This window comes from Fringilla coelebs (assembly GCF_963513975.1).
Source record: "Fringilla coelebs genome assembly, chromosome: 9".
Classification (NCBI taxonomy): Eukaryota; Metazoa; Chordata; class Aves; order Passeriformes; family Fringillidae; genus Fringilla; species Fringilla coelebs.
This window is the reverse complement of record NC_140067.1, coordinates 31058528-31082877: the sequence shown is the minus strand read 5'-3', so window position 1 is coordinate 31082877 and position 24350 is coordinate 31058528. Positions and strand designations below refer to the sequence as shown.

The 24350-nt window shown below is 57.3% G+C and overlaps 2 protein-coding genes across 2 annotated transcripts; both read right to left on the bottom strand.

Moving 5' to 3' along the window:
* Window positions 1-2463: 2463 nt before the first annotated feature.
* On the bottom strand, window positions 2464-8607 carry HSD17B7 (hydroxysteroid 17-beta dehydrogenase 7). The gene is made up of 9 exons (XM_084211226.1): window positions 8558-8607; window positions 8181-8384; window positions 8001-8093; window positions 7028-7142; window positions 6361-6555; window positions 5363-5467; window positions 4301-4357; window positions 3689-3787; window positions 2464-3284 (listed from the first exon to the last, which is right to left on the bottom strand). Exons 1-9 carry the CDS (start codon window positions 8590-8592, stop codon window positions 3189-3191), a joined length of 999 nt encoding a protein of 332 aa, XP_084067352.1. The 5' UTR covers window positions 8593-8607; the 3' UTR covers window positions 2464-3188.
* Window positions 8608-9788: 1181 nt separating this feature from the next.
* Window positions 9789-23149, bottom strand: DDR2 (discoidin domain receptor tyrosine kinase 2). The gene is made up of 17 exons (XM_084211519.1): window positions 23063-23149; window positions 19520-19614; window positions 17635-17737; window positions 17283-17514; window positions 17052-17199; window positions 16809-16914; window positions 16265-16448; window positions 15951-16194; window positions 15771-15833; window positions 15514-15644; window positions 14819-15029; window positions 14119-14342; window positions 13868-14004; window positions 13312-13503; window positions 12956-13184; window positions 12280-12429; window positions 9789-11197 (listed from the first exon to the last, which is right to left on the bottom strand). Exons 2-17 carry the CDS (start codon window positions 19602-19604, stop codon window positions 11060-11062), a joined length of 2577 nt encoding a protein of 858 aa, XP_084067645.1. The 5' UTR covers window positions 19605-19614; window positions 23063-23149; the 3' UTR covers window positions 9789-11059.
* Window positions 23150-24350: the final 1201 nt, after the last annotated feature.

Sequence of the window (24350 nt, the reverse complement as noted above, 5' to 3'; positions counted from 1 at the left end):
GCAGGCAGGACCCCTGTAGAGAAGCAGGGACCTGTGACATGGGCTGCAGAACAGCAGAGCACCTCCTCCCACTGAAGAGCCTCCTCCTCTGCAGACACCTGGGCTGGCTGTGCCTCTCCAGCTCTGTGCAGCACCAGACTTGTGGGAAATCACAAGTGTATCCCATCTTTCCAGGCCATTCCTCTCTCCAGGGCTCAGCTTGTGCTTTGGCACTTTTTGTTCCTTCTTTGTGTCACTCTGAACAGGAAGCTGAGGCCTCCAGAGGCCACTTTGCACCCACACCAAGAACAACCTTGGGCAGCAGCTAATCCCTCACTGCTCCTGAATCCCCCAGGTGCATCTCCCAGGATGGAGCACACATCTCAGGGCACCAAGTGACACCACAGCAACCAAGGGGAAGCTAAACCACACAGCAGGACAGAAAAACACATCTTCTCTAACCCTGAGCTGCAAATCCTCAAGAGAGAGCTACAGACAGCTTTTAAGATGAACAGGAAACAAATGCATAGCTTTATTGACAGCAATGTCATGGATAAAGACTGATCACACATCCTCTCCCCTCATCAGCCACTGCGTGCTCCACAGGCAAAAAGCATTTGTCCCATCCCATCCCTGTCTTTCATGTTAAATGTCTAACATCATCCTACAGGCACACTTTGATAAAACCTAAAAGGTCCTACCTCTTGTCATCAACCTCTGCCCATCCAAGAAATTTTCCCCTTTTTTCCAAGCTTTAAGAAAAAAATCCCAACAGAACCAGCAAACTCATACAAAAGAAAACATTTATTTTCCTTAAGTATGCTAGATTATGCAAAGCTACCTCTTCTAGGATCTCCAGACCTCATTGCCTTAAAATCCTAGGCTGGGCAGAGCTGCAGTGCCAGCTGGCACAGGGCAGTACCAGCGATCAGCTTGGCACAAGAGCCCTGGCCCTCCCATTGTGCCAGACTGTTTGGAGTAACACTTGCTATTTCATTTGTCCCAGCCCAGAGAGAAAACGGCAGGGATAACAAATGACTGAGTGCCCTTGCATTTGGGCTAGGGGGGAATCCTAAAGGTGAAGGCAGTGAGTGTTACCTGCTACAGCCCAGGGCAGAAGCACAGCAAAGCTCAAGGTACTCATCTAAAACCAACCAGGGCAACGGGCTTCACCTCCTCCAGAACAGGGAGCCAAGGACTGCTGCAGGATGCTGTGGGGAAGAGAACCAGGCACCAACTCTCCCTGTGGAGAAGGGAAGGCACTTCACCAGAAACAGAGGGGTTTGGTCCCAGGGGTTTTAGGACACAGCTGAACAAAGCCACAGAATCCAGATCTGGTGCTGGGGCTGCCTTTCTTGCATTTAAATAAACACCCGTATAAGCACAGCCCAATCTGCTTCACAGCTCCAGCCACAGCAGAGGGAAGCACCAGCCCAAAATGGCCAGGTCCTCATTCTGTTCTCCTGCCAGGCCAAACCCAGTACAGCACCAGCCCAAAATGGCTAGGTCCTCATTCTGTTCTCCTGCCAGGCCAAACCCAGTACAGCACCAGCCCAAAATGGCCATGTCCTCATTCTGTTCTCCTGCCAGGCCAGACCCAGTACATTCCTACCCACACCAGCGCTGCTGGGCTCAGCTCCTCACACAAGGCTGAGCTGGGAGGGCCTCCTCAGCCCAAACTCAAGACTGAGACACCTCTGCTGCTAGTACCACCCCACTGGCAGGACCCCTCTGCTCTGCTCCAAACCAGTGGATGACAGGAAGAAGTTAAAAAATGAAAGCAAGACTCTCTAAAACTGTATCCCTATGAGCCTGGATCCTCCTGGCTGCCAGCTCTGTGCAGGTTTCCTACCAGAGCCCTGAGCCACCCGTTTTTGTGGGCAGCCTGGCAGGAGGCACCAGCCAGGGCATGCAGCACAGCCTCCCCCTAACAGCACCTGACCCCAGGCAGCCCCAGGGAAGCACCTGGGTTCCTCTGCCAGCGAGCATTAAGCCATTAATTAATGCATTAAGCATTAAGAGTCATTATGTGACACAGCAAGGTGAGCAAGCACCAGAGACATCTCCCAAGAGCCTAAGGCTGGGAAATAGTCTCAGACTTCCCACAGGTGCTCAGCACACAAAACCACACTGAAGTCTTCAGAAATCACTCATGTCTTTCCATAAGTAAGCCAAAAAGGTGGTAAACAGCTCTTCTGTGGCAGAGAGACTCCACACTTCCCAGGCATGCACAGATATACAGCACAAGGCAACAAATTAAATTTCCTTCCAAGCCTCCAAGCCAAAAGTAGATGGATATTGGAGTAAAAACACCACTGCATCAAGGACAACTCAATTTCAGTCATTTATTCATTACAGCACTTGAAGTTGCTTGGTGGCAGGTACTTGGTGAAGGTCTCCAGATAAACAACAGGAAGAATGGTTGGTACAATAGATTTATATAAAAAGAGTTAAATAGATAAAACAACATGGTAACCTCTCACTCTTGCTCTAAACAGAGCAGACTGGCCCTGAGTCCAGGTTAACATCATCCTTTCAAGCCAGCCATGGTTAAAACCTTCCAGTGCCCAAACCCAGGGGACAGCAAGGCATCTGTCCTCACAGTTGAGGCAGGCGTGTGCTTCTTAGGCCAGCTCTTGAGGAGCTTGGTTTCAGCTGCTGGGCAGGCCCTGCCTGCCAGTAAGGTTCAATCTGGTTGAGCAGGTCTGTAGAGCCAGCCCCAGCTTTGGTGAACAAGTGTAAGGGCAGCTCTGCTGAAGGTGAGCCTTCAAGTACATCAGGATGAGCCACAGGTGATGTGTTTGAGCCATCTACAAACACCAGCAGAGCCAAGACGCAGGGCAGCACCCCAGACTGCTGCCTTCACTGCCCTGAGCCAGATGGAAACCACAGGTTCTGGGGCTGTTCCTGAACCACACACAGCTCAGTCATGCTTCTGCAAGACACTGCTTTGCAACTGTGTTAAGACAGACTCTGCCTACTCGAGGTCTCCAGTTTTATGCCAAAAGAAAAATCCCATAGCCAAATGTCCAAGTATTTCTCTTCAGTTTTCACACTTCCATTTTCAGGAACTGTTCACCTTCTGTCGAGAAGGAAGATTGTGTCTGAAGCCGTGTGCCTGCAGAACGGCTGGCAACACAGGTAGCACCAGAATGAAGAAACCCCAGGTTACTACTGAAAGACTCTCACCCCACTGAGACCAGCTTTACTTAATCTAAGAGATCATGGTATTTCTCTAGAGTCTGCTCCTCCAGTTCCAACAGCTTCTGGTAAAATTTCTCGGCAGTGTCTTCATCCACATCCATCTGGAAGGCAAGGAAACAGCACTGTGAGACCATCACCTTGGTGGTAGCCAGTGCAGACACTGAGGACAGCTCTGGGGATAAGCAGGGTGCATTTCCAGAGCTTCTACCTTCACAAACAGCCAACTAAAGACACCTGTCACCAGGGCATAAGCCAGAGCACATTTTGGGAAAGCATCATTACACACTTAGCCTGTTCTGATCATCACTTCCAATGTCTTCCAGACTCCAGCCTAAGCCAGGAGTTACTCTAGGAAACACTGCAGATAACCCCACATCCCTTCCTGCTACTTAGCATTCAACAAGCATGTTCCTTCCCCTCCAGGCACAGGACAGCCTTGGCACCAGCCCTCCCATATAAAGCAGATGGCAGACCCCCAGCAGCAGGAAGCTCCCTCTCCACTGACCTTTCGAGGCTCCACGTAGCATCTCCCCAGTCCAGTAGTACAGCTGTGGTATTTGACAAGAGAATCCAGGTACTCTGGCTTCTGTTTGAACAGCCACACCTGAGAAGAACAACACAAAGATGTGCAAGTCCAGCACACACTGTGGGCAAAGACCTGACTGCCAGCAGACACAGGAGAAGACACCACAGGTGCTCCCCCCAAGCAGGGGAAGATGTGATATGTGAAGTTCTGAGCTGGCTCCCTTCAGATGTGACCTACCTGAGCCAAGGGTAACAGAGGTTTCTGCTAAAGCAGTTCAGCATGGCTGAACTTGTTCCCACTGTGCTTGAGACATGCTGTGCCCCTCTATCACCCACCTCCATCCCCTGTGCTGCACATCATTCTCCCTGGTCAGGATGTTTTTCCAAAATCATTTATTTTCTGGGTACTGCTCCATGTGGCTAACCAGCCCTGGGGACAGCTGGCTCCCCACACTCACTGCTGTGTGCTGTTTGGGGGTCAAATACAGCTCCCACCCACCAGCCCTGCTGAGAGGCTCTTTGCTCAAGCCACAAGACCCCAGAAGAGCTACTCAGAAGGAAGCAATGTAAAATCAAGTGGTGAACTACTTACGTGAGCTTCTGCTCCATTATAGGGTGTCAGAGTATAAGTTTTGGCAAAAAATCGGATCTGAGGGGAAAAGAAGGACATGGCAGAATTTGTACTGTGGCCCAAGGTTTGTTGGCAAGCCCTGAGCAGCCCAAACACTCCAGATAACCTACCAGAGGTACAAATGCTTCTCAAACTGGGCAATAGGTAACACTGCACACTGACTAAAGCATCCCTTTATCACCGCAAACCGCAGCAAGTGTCACTCCATGGTCCCACTAGGAGCTCACCCTAAGGCAGGAGCAACAGGGCACACACACCCTGCAGGTGCCTCTTCTGGAAGGGTCTCAAGGGCAGGAATGGCAGGAGGCAGAGGGGATCTGCAGGACTGCCAGCTGTGAGGACAGCTGAGAAGGCATTGCCTCTCTGCTGCCAGGAGAAACGTGATCCATCAGGATCAACTGCTGCAACTGGGGCAGCTTCAGATGAAAAGCCACTCTTGCAGCAAGAGTATCAAGGCTCAGAACAGACAGCATTCAGAGACAGAACTGCAGTGAACCTGGAAAGCTGAAGGCCAGAGGAAGAAAAGCAAGGAAACTTCTGGGGAAGCAATAGAGAGCAGGAAGCTTTGCTTTCCATAGGGCTGGAAAGAAAAAAAAACAACACTGCTTTCTAGAGGAATGGAAAGAACAACACTGGAAAACAGGTTGTTCTAGAAATGAACAGCATCTCAAAGCACAGGGGCCAAGTTGGGGCCACATCCCGAGCTCTGCTGCCAGCAAGCTAATGGTGTTTCACAATCCCAAAGAGAACTGGCAAACCTTCCAAGGGGAGCCTTGACAAACACTGCTGCAGCTGAAGGGCTGAACCCTGCTCCTCTGCAGTGTCCAGCACCAACCCTCCAAACTCAGCTTGGAAACTGAGGCCCCAAGATGAGAAGGGGAAGGCTTATAGAGGGTCCAGCCTGCCCAGCCCAACAGAAGAAGAAATGTATACCAACACAGGCAGCAAGGAGCCAGAAGTGTGCTGTACATCACTTGCAGTGAAGTGTGTCACAGCCCAAAACCAGCCAGGACATCCACTCACCAACCACATGATGGGCATTAGCAGCTTCCACAGAAAAACAGGCAAAATTCTGTATGTCATGTTGGACATAACCAGCCCAGGACAAACAACACTGGAATACAGACCCTGCAGAGAAGAAACCAAGTCAGTGTGCAATTACAGCACAGTTAAAAGAATGGGTCATGCTCCTTCCCTCCCAGCACTCCTCAGCCAGAGAGGGTGTGTACAGACATCAGAGAGTGATACTCCAGGAAGCACCAGAGCAGAGAGCAATTACATGTAGTGATTTTTAAGAGGTCCAAATTGCAAAAGGTTTTTGTTAGGTCCCATTACAAACCCCCAGGGTAGAAAATGCAGCCTCCTGGTGCAATCTCCATGCAGCTCAGCAGCCACAGCAGATATCCCACAAATTACAGCCCAGTCAGACTAAAGACTACCTCTTCTTTAATATAGAAGAGCTCAGCCTTTTGAGACTAAACCATTTTCTCCAGAAGTGTTTGAGAATGGCACAAGCACTACTGCTGGACCAGGGCAGCAGCTGCCAGCACAACCCATCAATGCCCCAGGACAGGGAAGGCAGGTTCTGGTACAGCCACTGGCAAACCTGAGCAGCAGCACAGAGCCATCAGCAGAGCCTGCAGCTCCAGTGCTTGTAGGCAGCACTGCCACAGCAGCCCTGTGCTGGTAGGCAGGGACACCTGAAAAAGCAGAGGCTCTTTGCTCTCTAACGTCAATTCTGATCTAAAGAGAAGAGCTTGCAAGGTAAGAAGCGCTCCCGAATCTCCCGTGTTGGGAAGTTTTTCTGGCAAGAACTCCAGAATCTGGCAATCTCTCTGGCAGATTCCCTACCCCCCCCAGCAGCAGTTCAACCTCAGCCATGTTTAGTTCTTACCTGTGCACTAAGGAATGCATGAGATTGCTATGAGTGAATGAATGCAACTAGGTAACAACAATGTCACGATAATTACCAACAGTAGCAGCTCATTAGGTTTCTACAGCAACACAAACCCCATCATCACCTGGTCATTAAATTTCCTGTTCAGAACCACACTCGTCAGGTCAGTAGCATATTTGGAGGAACTGTATGATTCCTGCCCCTTGGCATGCTGATAGTCAGAGAGGCTGAAGGCAGACTCCCTGGCATTGCTGGAGGAGGTCCAGATGAGTCGTGAGGGCTTCTCGTTACCGCAGAGCAGAGCCTGAAGCTGACGAACCTGGAAAAAGAATCCTTAACTTATTTAACACAGTAGTTTCCCAGTCTTAGGGTATGAGTTTACAGCACCTAAGGCTGTGAGCTTCTCTCAGCTTTCTGAGCCAGCTTTTCCTAGACTAGCCAAAAGCAGACACTTGTACGATTAGCTGTCATTCTGCTGGACAGCTCAGCTGAGCACCTCAGAATTTAATACAGGCAAGCCTTAGCATTTATCCTGGATGGAGAGCTACACATGATTGACTTCTGTCTGCTGGCTCACTGGTTAGAGTAACCTCAAAATTATATTAACTCTTGCAACAAAAGTCACCATTTATTGCTATTTAAACAAATGTCAAGGCTTTGTCCTGTCATTCTTTATCTGTCAGGCTGTAGCCTCCATCAGCATCTGAACCTGGGAGATCTGTACTGCCCAGACCCATCCCTACCCACATCAAACATCAGACTGAGGGGTCAATCTTTGCACAAATCCTCACCAGCATAAAGTGTCCGAAGAGGTTGGTAGCAAACACCTCCTGAAGCCCATCTCCATTCAGCCTGTCCGTCTGGGTCATGATGCCTTCCGCAGTGGTCAGCATGTGCAGCACCTTCCTGGAAGCCAAGAACAGGAGTTAGTGAGGAACACTGCCAGGGGGAATCCACCACTTCCCCACTTCAGCCCTTCAGCAGTACCCTCACCTCACAGGCTCTGCACAGCTTCACCTTCAAGGGCAACATTAAACCATAAAAAAATAGATGGGAAAGGTCTAGAGAGTATTCCAGGCCCTTTATTTTCAAGGGCCTCAATACTGACTAGACCAGAGAAGATTTGTTCCTTCCTTTACTTTCCCATGGTAAAGTACTGTTAAAAACACCTCCTTCCCTCATTCCACACTCAGATAACTTAATCGAGCTTCAGCATTGAGCCAAGGTCTCAGGCCATGCCTAATGCAGGCAAGGAAAGCAGTCTGGCACTAGTGCTCAAGAGCCCAGCAGTTCTGTCAGACTCACACAAGTCGCTGCCCTCCTCAGCTCAGCCTGCCCGTACTGCCTCTAGAGCAGCAATGCCACACCAACCACGAGCTTCACAAAATACCGCGATCCACAGCTTGGAACAGCTACAGAAACTACGCTGGCATCACAACAACAGTGAGGAGACCCGGAGTTCAACAGAGCAGCATTTCTCATGCAGGGGCTGCAGGCTCTGGGTGCCCTCCTGCCCTCCCCGTGCACCCAGCGGGCCGCACACCTGGGAGCGGAGGTGGCACTGGGTGCCTTGGACCACCCCAGCACGGTACTCAGCCCACACAGCCAGCCCACACAAGAGAGGGCATCCCCCAGGGATGTGCTCTGTGGCACACCGGGAGGGAGACAGGCTCTTCAGCACGGCACCCAGGGGCACAGCCTGACCGTGCCAGCAGCCCGTGCTTCCCACAGGCGGGGGCCGGAGCCCCCGGCAACACCTCCTACCCTGCGAGGAGCCCGTGCCAGAGAGCCCTGTAGTTCACGTGCGGGTTCGGCATGATCCCAGCGTTGAGGTAGACAAAGTCCAGGCGGTTAAACCTGCGTGGAGAAGAGCACAGCAGTAGGGGTTGGAGGGGTCAGAGGTGCCCGTGGGGCAGGGGTGTCCCACGGGGGCAGATCCCATACCTGCAGCGGAGCTCACGGGCGGCCCGCAGCACGGAGGCCAGGTTACCCAGGTCCATCTCCACGGTGGACACCTGGGCGGCGGGGTGGGTGGCCAGGATGAGGTCCCGCGTGGCTTCGCTCTTCTGCTCGTTGCGGCAGGCGATGCAGAGGTGAATGCGGCCATCCTCCTCCAGCAGCCGCTGGCACAGCGCCAGCCCCACACCGCTGTAACGGGACGGTGTCAGAGAGAGCCGAACCCAGCCCAGCCCAGCCCAGCCCCGACCAGGCCAGGCCAGGCGAGCCGAACCGAGCCGAGCCGAGCCCTGCCCAACCCCGGCCAGGCCAGTCGAACCGAGTCCCGGCCCGGCCCGGCGCCCCCGGCCCGCGGCGCCGCTCACCCGCTCGCACCAGTCACCAGCACCACACGCTCCATCGCTGCCCCGCGCCCGCCGCCCCCGCCCTATAAGCGCTGCGCGCGCCCGGCCCGGCCCCGCCCCGCCCGGCCCCGCAGCCAATCGGCGGGAGGCAGGGGGGCGGGGCCCGCGCCGCCGGTGGCGTGATGGTGAGCCGAGCGTGGGGGGCGGGGCCACCGGGGCGCGCCCCGTGACCACGCCTCCATGGACACGCCCCGCCCCTGTGTCACGCCCACATCTGTTGGCCACTCCCATTCGCGCAGGGCCCGCCCCCTGTGCGGAGAGCTTTGGGTGTCCCTGCTGTCCCTTCCCTTCCCTTCCCTTCCCTTCCCTTCCCTTCCCTTCCCTTCCCTTCCCTTCCCTTCCCTGGAGCCCGTTGTGCCCCGCTCTACTCAGCCCTGCCGCCCTTTGCCACCGAGGAAGGCAGGAGTGCCCAGCAGGCCGCCGTTCCCGGTGCCTCCATGGCGCGGAGGTTTGGCGCAGCAGGGCCATCCGGGGCAGCCCTGCTCCGGCGGGGTCCCAGCTGGAGCAGGGCATGGATACAGCGGACCCCACAGCTGCTCCCCGGACCCCCCAGCGTGTTATGGAATGCTGGGCCGTGCAGGGATCCTGATATGATGATGATCATCCTGAGAGCTGCAGATGTGCCCCACCTGCCCAGTGCTCTGAGCCTACTGAGGCACGGCTGGCATGGGCCGCAACGCACCCCGCACACGGAGCAGCCATCCGAGGGGACAGGCAGAGGGACACCAATTCCAGAACATGAACAAAGCCCGTCCTCGTCTTGACACGCTCAGCAGGGATGAGACATCCTCTGTCGCAGCCAGCAGGAGCACGCGGGAAACCAGCCAGTCTGTCTGCGGGGCACAGCCCAGCCCACCATCCCTGCCCTCCCCTCTCCCAGACACACGGGCCTGCCCCGGCCCTGCTGCTGGACGTGTCCCGCCATGGATGCTAAGCCTCAGAGCATCCTCCCTCCCAACCCGCTGGGACGGACAGCTAGAGTGGGTCAGCCAGCTGCTCTCTCCATCATCCTTGCTCCGAGTCTCAGGCTGTTACCTGTGTTCCACACCACATCCCAGGCACACAGTGCAGCTCCAGAGCCCCCCAGCCCCGGGGTGCCCTCGGGGGAGGCAAGCTGAGCTGCCTGCAGAAGCGCCACAAGGAAACCATGCAGCCAGATCACATATCGAGTGTCTCTTCAGCGGGTTGGCCCCTACACATAGGTGCATCTACTGAATATACACATGCCTTAGCCGCGGGATACTGGGAATTGTGCCACGCGCGCCTGCTGCTGCTGAGCTAGTGCGTACAAAAGTGTGGAGGGCTCCATGGACCCTCCAAGTCCACAGTTCCTCCAGCCCAGCCACAAGAGGGTCCGAGTTTGGGGCCTGGTGGGTCACCTGCCAGGGCACGTGGCTTTGGCACCTGCCCAGTTTGCTCAGGATGCTGGCAGCTTCGGGAGCATGGACAGGTGCCAGAATGCTGTGGGATGCTCAGGGTGGCAGAGCCCAGCTCGGGTGCTTCAGCTGGACTGTGAGCCCAGGCTGAGAGCCAGGGAGAGCTGGAGCACCCTGCTCCATGCCTGTGGGGTTGTTGCAGGCATGGGCAGTGGGCAGCTGCCAATGAAACTCTGCTAATATGCATTCTTCTCCTGGCAGATGAAGATGCCGGTTAACTCTGGGGGAGCAGGACCTGGAGACTTCCCCATGGAACTAAAAGGTGCTGGCATCCTGCTGCCAGCTGCCATGCATCATCCATGGGGCATCCAAAATGCATTTCTTGGGCAGTTGAGCTGCCCTGGAGTGGCTGTGGTCGGTGAGGGAATGTCCCCCCGGCACAGGATGCCCGCTCCTCCCTGGCTGCACACTCCAGCAGCTGGGTGAGGTGCCAGGAGTGTTTCCAGTCCTCTCCATGTGCAGCTGGGGCTGGCCAGCAGGGAGGGCACTTCCTGCCTCTCCATGAGGCATGTCCAAAGCCCCGAACACTTGCAGAGTCTTTCACCCCGCGGTCGCACAGCCCATCGAGACCCGGAGCAGCTCCCAGCTCCTCCTGAAGCAGGTGGTGGCTGCCAGTCTGTCCCTGCTCCTGCAGGCACACACCTGCACACATCCCTTACCCAGGCACCTGCCCTGCGTGTGGGCCGAGCTTCCTCATGGAGAAAGTCCAGCTGAAGTTCATCCCCTTCAGCTGGGCAAGAGAAGCCGCAGTGTCCCAGTCCCTGTCACCAGGATCAGGCTGCACCAATAAATAACCCTCCCCGAGCCGCTGTCAGGCTCAGGTCTGCGGGGAGCAGGGAGGTCAGCTGTCCCACGCCAGGGGGCTTTGCTGTCCTTGGGGGGTCTCCTCTGAGGCTTCACTGCACAATGAGGACAGGAGCAGCTGCTCGGGGTTTATGGCTAAGTCCGAGTGAAATGGCTTCAGTTTGCATCTGGGGCTCCTCTGGGCACAGGGAAGGATGGGACCAGGACAGGTGGGAGCCAAGGGTCATTCTTCACTGGCTGAGTCCTGGAGAAGACGATGGATGTCCTGGAAGGAGGGACGATCTTTAGTGTCCCGTCTCCAGCAGCTGAGCATTAGCTTATAGACTGAGTTGGGGCATAGCATGGGCTGGGGAAGGTAGGTCTGCAAAACAGAAATGGCAAAGAGAGAATTACTTCCACAGAAACCAATGTGCAAACTGCTCCTGGAGAGCTCCGTATCTCGGGGTGCCCCATGCCTCCATGGCCCGGGGTGGGGGCTGCGCTGCCATGTGCCCAGGGGCAAGATGACACCCAGATGGCACAGTGAGGCAGCTGGGGACACCTACCTCTGTCCCCCAGACCCTAAAAGCTGTGGTGGGGTGTCCTAGGGTGATATTATGATACTTGTATTCCCATTCACGTGTTCTGTCTATGCTGGATATTTTGTTCTGTGCCTTCAAGACTGGCTCTGAAGAGCGAATGGTTTGTTTTGTTATCAGCCTGCTCCCCCTCAGCTGGGGGGACACAGAGACAGGGCAGTACCTAGTGCAGCTTCTGCTTTTTGCTTGGCTTTTTTGCTTTGCTCTTGCTCCTGCTCCTGCTTTGCTCTTGCTTTGCTCCTGCTCATTAGTTAGTTTAGCTAAGCAGTCCGAATTTTTCCTGGACTGTTTTTCCTTTCCCTTTTTTAGACTTACTCGAACCTGCTCTGGAACTGGGACCTGGGAACACCAAGAGTTTGCACCTTGTGGCTGCAGCAGCTGCCCCAGCACTGGAGGGACTGATAACAGAGCGACCACCCCAGGAGAGACTTTCTGAATTTGTCATCTTTTTCAGAGCTGTGAAAGAGTGTTGTCATTGGTATTGTTCATTTTGTGTGCTGGGGGTGTTTTACCTGTTAAATAAACAGGTTCTTCTCACTTCTCTCTGAGGAATCTTTCCTGAACCTGTTGTGGGGAGGGGCTGTGTGGGTTTGCTTTCTGGAGGGGCCCCCTTTTGGAGGTTTCCTCCCAAATTTGCCCTAAACCAGGACATGGGTCAGTGAGCAAGCAGTGCCTTGGGCTGCATAAAGTGCAGCATTTGCCATGACTGGCCCCTCACCAGGATTCCTTCCCTGAGGAGTTCCTGTCCCAAAGCTGCCTCACAGCCAAGCTCCCTATCTGGTCACCCTAAAGTCTCTCCCCAGGCCCCTGATGTCCTAGGTGCACCCCTGGTCCTCTTGTCCCGTCCATCCCGTCCCCTCCCTACCTGCCGGCCCTGGTCCCGGAAGAACTCGCCGGTGTTCTCGATGACCTGCTCGTCGGACATGTGGGAGTAGGGCTGCTCCCGGCACAGCGTGAAGGTCTCCCACAGCGTCACTCCGAACGCCCACACGTCACTGGCTGTTGTGAACTTGCCCTGGCCAGAAGGAGCAGAGCACAGTCAGGCATGGGCTTTACCCATCCAGCTGCAGAAGCTCTAGGTGCTCGGGGATCAAAACCTCATTCTGGATGCTTCAGCATCGAGGTCTGGGCCCAGAGAGGTGCTTGGCCCCACAGACCTGCTTTCTGCCTGGGGCCAGAGCCTGGTGGGCTCCAGGTCTGGCTGGCAGTGACCGCTCTGGGACTTGCCAAGGACCCAGCTCCTGGCAAAGGTAAAAACCAACACTGCTCCCTCTTCCAGGCCTGACCATGACCAGGAAAAAATGCCAAGCATCCCGTTTAAAGGATGCCCTGCACTGGGACATCAAAAATCACCACAGTCCCCCCTGCCTGCCTCGAAAAGCTGCCACCACTCCTGCTTTCCCCATGCTTCACCCCAAATCTGGGCTGCAATGAGCAGAGACCTCGCCATCCCTCCTGCACTCCCCAGCCCAAGGAAACAGGGCAGTGAGCATCCCCAGAGCCACATCAGTGTCCGTCAGAGGAGCCCCGGCCCCGTGTACCAGCAGGATGCTCTCCCAGGACATCCAGCGGATGGGGAGCACCGCCCGGCCCTGGATACGGTAGTAGTCCCCGCTGTAGAGGTTCCTGCTCATCCCAAAGTCAGCAATCTTGATGGTGTAGTGCTTCCCCACCAGGCAGTTGCGTGTGGCCAGGTCCCGGTGCACGAAGTTGAGGGACGAGAGGTACTTCATGCCCGAGGCGATCTGGGTGGCCATGAACCGCAGGTCACTGTCCGGGCACATGGGACGAATGAACAGAAGGAAGGAAGGACAACAGCCAGAAGGTGCACAGCTCCAGGCAGGGTGTCCCAGGAACAAGCAGCACTGCCTGCCCCTGCCCTCCCAGGCAGCCCTACCTGACGGTGGGTGCATGGGCAGCAGCGGGGCTGCCTGCCTGCTGGCGGGACAGGAACTGGTTGAGGTCCCCATTCTCCATGTACTCGGTGATCATACACAGGGGGTCATCTGTGATGCACACCGCCAGCAGCCGGATGATGTTGGGGTCCTTCAGCCGCGACATGATCTTGATTTCCTTCAGAAAATCATTCCTTTCCGGAACAGAAACCACACGGATGGGATAGACAGACCCAGAGGGGCACAGAGGTGAGCACAGACTGGCCAAGAGTGCCACCTGTCCACCCAAGCCTCCTGAGGGACTTATGGGCCCCTTCCCCTGGGACCGGAGAAGATGAGCAGCAGGGTGGGCTCAGCAGGTAGGTAGGCACTGGGGAGCTGGTTAGGACCAAGGACCCTGACATGTGACAGCCCAGCATCCCCAGAGTGCTCAGGTGTGTGGTCCTTGCAGCTGCACTGAGCTGGTGGAGACAGGGAATGCTTTCCAAGCATCCCAGTTCTCCTGGTGAGGCTCTGCATGTGGGCAGTGCTGGGGTGTGTGCCCCCCTCAGCCCCTACCTGGCATTCTTGTTGGCATCTGCCCGCAGCATCTTCACAGCCACCAGCATGGGGCGGTCAGAGCTGCCATCCAGGCCCTCCAGGGCAAAGTCCTTCCCTGTGAACTTCTCCATCCCCTCCACTTCACAGAGGTGAACCTGGGGGAGCAAGGAGCAGCCATTACATTGCTGACTGACAGCCTTCCACAGCCCCTGTGAGCTGGAAAGAGCTTTGCCTGAGCCCTGCTAGGAGCAGGCCCAGTTCCCGCTCACCTCCCCAAACTGGCCTTCCCCCAGCTTCTCCTTGAAGGTCAGCAGTTTCCTGGGGAACTCCTCAACGGCCACATCCTTGCCAGCGAGCAGGTCCATGGTGAGGGCTGGCACTGAGTAGGTGTTGCCGCCTGTCACACCCTGCAGGTTCACAATGTCGGCCTCGGCGTAGTGCGGGACGCCCTCGGGGACGCCGGCCTGGGATGGCTTGGTGGGGCCGCTGCAGCCTGGGGGGACACAGCGGGGCCAGCCCTGCCATGGGTGTCCTGCCCTGCACCCTCTGCCACCTGGGGCTGCTCACACTCTGCCCCTTCTGCCCCAGAGCCCCCGCAGGGCTGCCTGCAGCGTAGGCTGCTCCACTCCTTCCCCACCAACGGCAAACACCAACCAAGCCCTAAGCACCAGAGGAGCAGAGATCCATGTCTGACCTCCAGATCATTGAGGAAGAGCATCCCAAGGATGACAGTGGGACACAGCTTAGTCTGGCAGTGGATGTCACTGATGGCTCTCAGTCACAGGCTTTGTGTGACCTTGGTGTGGGATGCACGGGGACTTGTGTGACCTCTCCCCTCTGTGACAAAATGTTTGGAGAGTGGCCAAAAGCTGGGGCTGGAGAGAGAGGGGGCTACAGCAGGCTCAGTGAATGGTGTCCTGGCTGTCATCTTGAGATGGCTGTTAGCATGCAGGGTGTCCTGGCTCTCACCTGTGTCCTCCTCCCCCATGGTGAACTCGGGCAGCTTGCGGATCAGGCGGGAGGGCTCCTGGTAGTCGGGTCCCAGGGGGAAGATGCGGTCATAGGTGGAGCTGGACTCCTGCTCGCTGGGGGAGGAGGAGCGGTTGTGGTTGAACATGCTGGATTCACTGGGCAGGGAGAGGCTGACGGTCATTTCATCATCCAGCATCCTCCGTGATGCCTGTGACAGCGAGGCAAGGGAGGAGAGAGGTGGGGTTCCCCGCAGCACGGGCAGGATAGTACCAGGGATGTGCCCAAACCTTCCCTCTAGTGCCTTGTCCCTAGGTTGCAACCCCTGCCTGAGTTTGTCCTCATGTTCCCCCTTTCTCTTGTCTGCCTCTATGGAAAAAGGTTTGGCTTCATCAGTTTTGTGAGTGACTTTGTTTAGGTGGTGGCTGTGGTGGGAACCCTCCACACCCAGGCTCCTGTTCCCCAGATCAGCTTCAGGACAGAGGGATGGACAAACAGGCAAGTTCCAAAGTCACCATCCTGCTCAGCTAAGTCCCCCTTCCTTGGGAGATGGGTGAAAAGCCTTTCTGAGGAGGGGAAGGGAGCATCAGCCCTTGCATGGAGTCTGTTTTCTCCGTGCTGAGCTCCCAGAAGAACCTGCCCAGAATGACCCCACCACCACAAGGCACCTCGCCAGCCACACCACCCTTGCCCACCTTCTCCAGCATCTTCTGCCAGAACTGCCGCCACAGTATGATGACAATGATGGCCACCAGGATGAAGATGATGGCCACCAGGCACCCGATCAGGATGCGTGTGTTGCTGTCGTCTACCTTGAGTGTGGGGTCTAGCCGGAGAAGGGGACAGAGAGGGTCAGTCACAGTGGGGCGATGGGGGACCCCCTGCCCCTTTCCTGTGTGGGATGGGGCACAGTGCCCACCCAGCACAGGGTGACACTGCTTCCCTTGCTTACCGTAAGTGGTGGGGACCACGGGTGCCTCGGCGGGGGGCACTGAGTTGTTGTACATGGCTGCATCTGGCCAGGGAGAAGAGAACATCAGGGTAGGGGTGCGGATGGCCCACAGCCCCACCACCTCCTTGAGCCTCCCACCCAGGAGAGCCTGGTCCCCACAGGGCTCATGGCGACGGGTACCTGACTGGAAGGTGATCTCACTGAACATCATCCAGGTGTCGGCAAAGTAGTACTGGCACTTGATGGCACTGGCCATGCGGTGGAGCAGAGGCACGGTGACAAAACGGGCGCTGGGGTTCACATCATCCAGCACCAGCACCGAGGAGACAGCGCTGGGCTCCCACTCGCTGGCGTCGGCGCGGAAGTAGCACTGCACCTCCTTGAAGATCTTCACACCTTTGGCGAACATGTTGTTGCAGTGGACCTGTGGGGCAGCCTGTCAGCACGGCCACCGAGGGGCACGGGGAGGGTGACAGGGCGGGGGGGGTGAGGACCTTCATGGCAGTGAAGTTCCTGATGCGGTCAAACTCGAAGGTGATCTCCACGTAGCCGCCTGCCGTGCTCTCGTTGCGCCAGCCCACGTAGTCGTAGCCTGGCCAGACGTGGTACTCGTGGGTCTGTGTGAAGTCGTCCAGCCCCGACACTCCATCTGTCAGCTGTCCCAGGCCCTCTGTCATGCTGGCACGTGCAAAGGGACAGAAGGAACGTGAATCTTGCCAGCCCCACAAACCTGCACCCCCCAGCACCCCCTGGCAGCTCCTCACAGGCCCCAGGACACTCAGGGGGGGATTTAGTTCCTGATGTTCTCTCTGGATAAGGCTGTGGGGCACTGAACATGTGGTGCAGCTAGAGCAAATCCAAGGGAAAGGCTGGAGCTATTTCCCTCATCACACTGACCCCCTCATGATGTGCAGCCTTCCCAGCCATGTCCCCCACCTCAAGGACACCGCAAGCATTTGTTCTGCTGAGGATCAGCCTGAAAATGCAGGGAAGAAACATGCCCCTCGCCTGCTGCCCAGCATGGCACCCCGTCCTCACCTGTACCCAAAGGCCCCGTCATACACTGAGTCATTCAGGTAGATGATGGTGCCCCCAGGAAGGATGAGCTGCTGCCCAACTGGCGCGTTGTAGGACACCAGCCCATCTGCAGGGAGGGAAGGGTGAGTGCATGGACACCCCGCCAATCCTGGCGCTGCAGGACACACAGCCCCCACAGGGACGGCCAGCACCCCAGCATGGGCGCTGGGGACACAGGGACAGGCAGGGGACCGCCCCACGCACCCAGCCAGGCGCAGCCGTACAGCTCCACGCGCAGGCAGACATTCATGGAGTGGTCGGTGACGGGGATGAAGCGGACAAAGCGGGCGATGAGGGGCGGCTCCAGGTCCTTGAGGACGATGTCGTAGGTGTTGGTGTTTCCATCCAGCACCTGGAGAGAGAGAAGCATGGTGGGCATGGGCAGGAGGAGCCTCCTCACACACCGTCCAACGCAGCCCCCACTTGTCTCCTCACCTGCTTCCCGTGGCGGTTCCTCCAAGAGATCCAGCGGGTGCCATCCCGGCTGTAGTTGATTTTATACATGGGGGCAAACTCATTGCCGTGGCCCTTGGCGTGGCGCCCCTGGGTGCCCACCAGTGTGATGAAGTGCAGGGCTTGCAGGTCAATCTGCAGGAACTCCTTCAGGTCATTAGGCTCCACTGGGGTCTTGGGGCACCAGGCTCCATCACCCTCCTCCGAGTCCAGCCTGCGATCCCAGAGTGGAGGAGCTGTTTGCACATGGCTGAGGCCAGCCCCATGTCTCCCTTCTGCCTCCATGCCAGCCCAGACCCTGCTGTGGCTATTGCAGGAGGGTGCCCACACTCACCGTCCATACTTGGCGGCCGTGGAGTCAGACCAGTGGCTGGAGGCTGAGATGTCCTCGTCAGGGATGTGCCCACCCGACATTCCCAAGGGGTACCGACACACCGCTGCAACGACACCGGCAGGGCGCTGAGCAGGAGGCAATCCCTCCATGGGAATGGCCTGGGCTGGGGCACATCCACTGTGCCCCAGGGCAGCACTCTCCATCCCTCTGTCTCACAGAGAGGGGACGAAGCAAGGAGGGGACAGTCCTGCCAAAGCAGGCACCTTCCCGAGCAAGTGAAGCCTCTGGCCAGAAGCGGATGCTAGCCCAGCTCCAAGTGAAGTGGGAAGAAGGGGAGGTGGCTCCAAGGGCTGACGGGCATGCCGGGCCCTGTCCCCAGGGATCTCTTCAGCCTGGCTGGCAAGGATCTTGGCTGTGGTGGAGAGCCTGTGAGCTGTCACTGCTGTCCCCATGCTCCAGAGGGCTCACTCCAGAGACCACTTGACCAGAAACCTCACCAGCAGCAACTGTGCCATGCTGCGCCGCTGTTCCCTGTCCCTGCCTGGGGGAACAAGTGACACAGACAGGCACTCGTCCTCCGTGGTGACCCCTCAGCTCCCACCTCCAGCCCTGCTCCTGGCTGGGCTGCAAGTGGAAAAGTACCCGGGGTGGCAGGCAGGCTGCACCCCTGAGTGGCAGCCGACTCCCTCAGCACCGCATCCTCACTGCTTCACAGGACTTATTTTTTCACGCCTGGCTGCCAAGAGCACTGCTGAAAGGGCGGCTTGTTTGGCCATGTTTACCGTCTGGCTGCCGGCTCCAGCCCACCACGGCCCCGCCACACAGCACCCCGAGCAAACACCCGCACCGAGGGGGCAGGCAGGGCACCATGCCTGGGCCACCTCCTGCCCCACAGCCCCTGGCTCGCCTGGCATTGCACCCACAAAGAACCCACGTCCCCTTGTGTCACCATCCCTGGGACACCACACACAGGGACCATATCCTGCATCAGGCAGAGGGATGAGTGCATCTTTATCATGAGCTTTGGCACAGTGGGAGCATCTCTTCTTGTCTCCTGCTCTCACACTTGTGATGCTCTGCAGAGCACAGCTCCCACTCAATTCCCATTTAATTCTTGCCAAACACGGAGCCAGTCCTGTGTTTTTGTCTTGGTAATAACAATCCTGGCCAAGCAAATCCAATTCTGCCAGCCATTGATGTCTGCAGGAGAAACAGGATTGCCTCCTTAAATAACCACCGTGCAACCTCCAGGGAAGACCCGCTAACTCCTCCCACAGATGGAGGAAGCCTTTGAAGGGACTTGTTAAAGAGACTCCCCGGGGAAACCCTGGGCTCTGTCCATCCCTGCAGCACAGGATGGGGCTGAGCCCTGCAGGAACAGCCATCTAAACACACTTGTGCTGCTGGCCGGTGCAGTGTTGTGGTTTCTGAGCAGAAGCCAGGCACCCAGTCAAGCCAATTCACCAAAGCCAGCCTTGGTTTGCTGCAAAACCACCAGAGAAGGCACAGCCCAGCAGAGAAAACAATAACTTGGCACCTGGCAGCCTCCAGCGTCAGTGAGCCCCCCTGGGCAAGGGCCCCGCTCAGAGCCCAGGGCTGAAGTGCTTTGCCATGTCCAGCACTCTGCCAGCTGCCAGGGGCCAGACAGCACCTGTGGCACGCTGAGGGGGCTCTGAAGGTCACTGCAGGTGCCCAAGTGAGGTGCAGGACAGCAGAGTGACCAGGCAGGTGCAGTCTTGGGGGCCATCACAGACTGCTCCCAGAGCTGAGAAAATCCCAGAGATGATGGAGACGATGCGAGTCCAAACTTGGCCATCTGGCAGGAGCAGAGACCAGGGAAATGAAATTATGGCACCTGCAGCCACCTGGTTCCTGTGTGACTTACCGGGGTTGACCTGGGCTCTGGCGGCATGTGGCACGTGCAGCAGCAGCAGCAGCGGCAGCAGGGCCGGTCTGGGGGTGGCTGACATGTCGGCAGTCCTGCGGGGACAGAACCAGGGCTCGTCACGCTGAGGCGGCCCAGGAGCGGGCAAACACCAGCACTGCTTGGGGCAGCCAGCTGAGGGTGGGAGCACTTCTCCTGCACCAGAACGCGTGTCCCCACCTCAGCCTTGGAGGAGGAACAGAGCCCCAAGCTCAGAGGCGTGGTGGTGGTCACAGGGATCCCAGATCCCACCCTTGGGAGCCATGGTGTGCTACATCCACATGGAATGGCCACAGGACCCGCGGGAAGCTCCCTGGCCTCTGCCTGGGGCCAGCACTGGCTGCCTCCACCGCAGGGCACAAAGGCTCTGGCCTGGCCGCCCACCCTTGGCTGCCTTTGAAAGAAGAAGTTGCACAACCCCATCACATAAGACAATAATAGCAGGGTGCAGAGCAGTTTCTTGCCTGTTGGCTTCCAGAGAGGAGAGCAGACAATCGCCCGAGATTTACAGGGTATTTACTGGGATAGCTCCCCATAGCAGAGTGGATGCTAGGGCCTTGTGTGACACAGAAAAGAGTGACAGAGGGCGTGGGAGCCAGCTTGCACCCTCTGCCTCGAGGGGAGCATGGGATGAGGCTGGAGGGCCCTGGGAACGGGGCTTGGGCCACAGCATGGGGAGAAAAAGGTCTGGAGCTGCCGGGGCCTCTCCTCAGAGGGGACAAGGGGACCTCCCCAGGACATGCCTGCCCTTGTGTCAGGGCTGTCACCACAGTCGCCTTGGCTCTGGGCCCACAGCTGCCAGGAGCCCCCAGGGCACGAGCAGCTCCCACTGTGCCCACACCTCTGGGCACCATGCCGGGGGCACCAGGGACACCCTTAAAAGTCACCAGCCCTGCCCCACGCTCCCTGAGACCCCCTTATCTGCCAAGAGCACACTTTCACACTAGCACCAGATGCAATCAGTTCTCTTTCTATTAAAAAAGGCTTTAATCTAGTTTAAGTGCACATTAACCTTTGAGAGAGCAACCTTCTAACCTGGGGGTTAAAGGGACTACAGCTCCTGGCCAAACAGGGCCTGGCTGCTGGGGTAAATCCCAGCCAAGCCCACTGCACCAGGGACGTCTGTCCTGGCTGGCACTTCCTTGAAGCAGCCCAACACCACTGATGCTGCAGGTGAATGCCTGGTTGTGTCCCTGCCTTGTCCCCACCACTGAGAGAAAGGCTAAACACACCCAAACCAGCTGCCCACATCCCACAGAGCCAGCTGGGAGGTGCTGGATATGGCCCTGGGCGCTGCCACAGCTGGGGACTGGCATGGCAGGAGCCAGAGCAGGGCTTGCTGTGGCCACACCAGCACCCAAGGGGAGAGCAAAACCCCAGGAGCTGCCACCTGCACTCTGCAAGGAGCTCTGTGCACCCCACAGCACCCTGCTGGATTCCTGGGGGACTCTGCCAAGCACCACAATCTCTGCAGGAGGCACAAGTAAACACCTGCACTTGGGATGATTTCCCCCCCTTTTTTCTAAGTTTCCTTTCTTTTTTTCTTTCTCCAAAAAGCACATATGTGGTTGCTTTCCCCCCACCCCCATTCCCAGCTGGGAAACTGTATCTAGTTGCAACTAACTCAGCTGCAACTGGGAATTTCAGCTGCATTGCCCACAGGCACACGCAAGAGGCTCCTGCATTTGATGACGGCCAGTTCCCCACCGACATTAAAATCTTAATTTCCTTCTGCATTCCAAAAAGCATCCAGGGATATTTTCCCCTACTATTCTTTCAGGCTGAGTAAACTCTTTAAGCATCAGGATACCACATGCTGTAATGTCCTGCAGGGAATGCATTTACATTTAGCCTAGCATAGGGAAATCATCCCACGTAGCCAGTGGGAAGTGCTCATTGCTCCTCAGGGGTGTGGGGCTGGGGGACAGTGGGGGGACAGTGACTCAGGCCACAAGGCTGAGGGCTAAGGGACACATTGTCAAGCACAGGGGCAGTACTGGCAGCCCAGCTGGAAATCAGTTTTGTGCCACCAGCCCTGCAAAAGGGATGGCTTTGCAACGCTTTGACTGAAAATGTTTGCTGAAATTTTTCAATCACTGGAAAGTTTTAGTGTAGACAGTTTTTGGAGCTCTTCCCTGGCATCGCCTGGGCTTTGAGTTTCCCTTAGCTGCTGTTTTTTGTTTTCCCTTCTTATTTCCCTCCTTCCTTATTCCACTGAAATAACCAAGGGAAATAACCAGGGGAGAAACTAAATTTGCTTTTGTTAAGAGACAGCCCCCACCCGAGCCATGGTCCCTGTTGCCATCAGCCCGTTCCAAGCGAGGTCACCAGCTGGGCAAGGTTCCCAGCTTGCTTCCCAGGTGGGCACTGCCACCTTTGCTTCATCAGGAGGACGCATCATGCATGGGGAGAGGGCTGGATGGCAGCAGCCTGCACCCCCTGTGCACACCAGGTCCTGGATGCAAGTCTGCAAGGACTTCTAGGGCTCCCGTTGCAGAGCCTCAGTCCTCACACGGGGCTGGGGCTGCCATCCTGCTGGGTGAGACAGGTCAAGGCCACTCAGGGAATGTCCCTGAGTGATGACAGGCTCGCTGTGAGCCTGGTCCAAGGATGTTTGGATAAGGGGGTTCAGGATCCCTGCCCCAGCTGGCACTACAGCCCCCAGCATGCCGTGCTGCCGGCAGCCTTGGCGGGACCACAGTGCAGCATGCCGGGACCCGTAGTCCTCCTTCCTTCCAAAAATGCCATTTTAGACTTTTTCTGGGCTGGATGCAGCCCCATTTCCTGCAGCAGCAAGCGCCTCCCCAGCCACGGGCTCGCTGGCTCAGACCGGGGCATCGCAGCTGTCCGGGGTGCGAGGAGCAGCCAGCTGATGCCTCATGGCTCCAGCTGCCCTGGTGAGACCTGCCAGGAGTATGGCCGGGGGCCTGGGGACACTGTCCTGCCAGTGTCCTGGGGACGCTGCGAGTCCTCCCTGGCAGCCAGACGCTCCCAGCCCTGCTCGCAGCCCTCGCAGGGCCCCGCAGTATTGCCCCAGCGCCACCCAGGGCTGGCGGCCGCGAGTTGGCTCCCAGCACCGGCACGGGCGCGATGCTCACGAGCACCAGGGCAGTGGCCTTGTGCTCCCCTTCCCGGTGTGACCTGGTGCCTGGCTAGGGGACCCTGGGGACTGCAGGGCCTCCCTGGCTGACCAGCACTGCCGCCAGCTCTGCCCACAGACGCATAGGCGGGAGCTGAGGAGGGACACCAGGAAACGCCGGCCTGGCACGAGGCACGGCGGGCACCGCTGGCACCGTGGGGTCAGCTGGCGAAAAGGGGCCGATTGTCACCCCCCGAGTGAGGACAGCGCCCTGCTGCTGCCCCAGAGCCTTCCCGGGCAGAGCTACACCCCAGCCCTGTGCCTGGGCTCGGCCGCCGAGCACGCCCGAGCCGCGTCCCCCCACAGTGCCAGGCCAGGAGGGTCCCCCGCTCCCCACACGGCCCAGAGGACCCAGAGGGACTCACCCGAGAGCGGCAGGGCGCAGGGCGGGCGGGCTCCGCGCCCCTCGCCCGGGCCGGGGGAGCCAGGTGAGGAGCGAACTTCCCCGGGCTGATGCAAGATGCCTCTGGGAGCTCGCTCGCATTCTGCGGATTCCTGGGAGCCGGCCAGAAATCCCACAATCCTACATCTCGCACATTTGGTTTCAATTAGGGAGCGGAGAAGGGGAGCCAGTCAGCGATCCGGGCTGGCGTTTCGGCAGAGGTTATTTTCCTCGGCCCGAGGGAATGTGCGCAGAGCTATAATTTACAGCAAAACCCATTCATAGCGCGAGAGAAAAAAATAAAAAAGTCCCCGTGGCCAGTAAGGGAACTTAAAGCAATAGGCAACGTTTCACTTTCTAGTGCCTGCCCCGTGGCTGTGGCATGGCACACACGTCCAGGATCCTCCTCCTGCACTGGGGGGCTGGGTAGCACACCCCCAAAATGTGGGTGATGGGGACGCTCCACAAGACCCCAGAGCTGGCCCAGAGGGTCCCACATGGGCTACCCCTCTCTGGACCCCTGGGGGAATGATTTGGGACTCCTGCATGGGCACACGTGGCCAGGACAGCAGCCAAACCTGGCTCAGGGCACAGGCTTGGGGCTCCAGCTCCCCGAGCTCCACACAGAGCTGGTGGCTTGACATCATTTCCAGGCACTGGCCTGGCACGGTGGCTACCGGCTACGCAATGAGGCAGGGAGAAAATAATAACACTACTACTAATACTGATGGGCTCACATTAATTTTCGTGCAACATCAAAAACCACAATTAAAGAACTTTTTCGAAAAGATTTTTAGACTGTTTTGACTGTGTTGAATTCCATGCTCATATTGTGGGAAGGAAATAGCACCCCTGGCAGCAGGCCACCCACCAATTCTCTAAAAAGCTTTCCTGTCCTATGAGACACCCCAAAGCCCCTGGGCTGTAGCCTTGCTCCTGAACCTCTTTGGCAGCGTGAAGTCTCCAGACAAACCAACTGAATCACAGGCAGGGGAAGCCACACACTGCTCCCAGCAGACACTGGTGATCCTTGTCACTGCCACCAGAGAGGGACTGCAGCACCAGCTGAGCGGGCACTGCCCAGGGTGACAGAGGCAGGGCACAGCTTCCCCGGGCTGGCAGGGAGCAGGGCTGAGCAGTGCCCCGTGTGCTGCCCCAGATCAGCTGGCAGGGAGAAGCACAGGCTGCCCTACGTGCACACTGGCACAAACACCAGCCAGCTCTGCTCCACTCCCCTCCTGCTACCTGGAAGTGCTGCTCAAATAACTTGG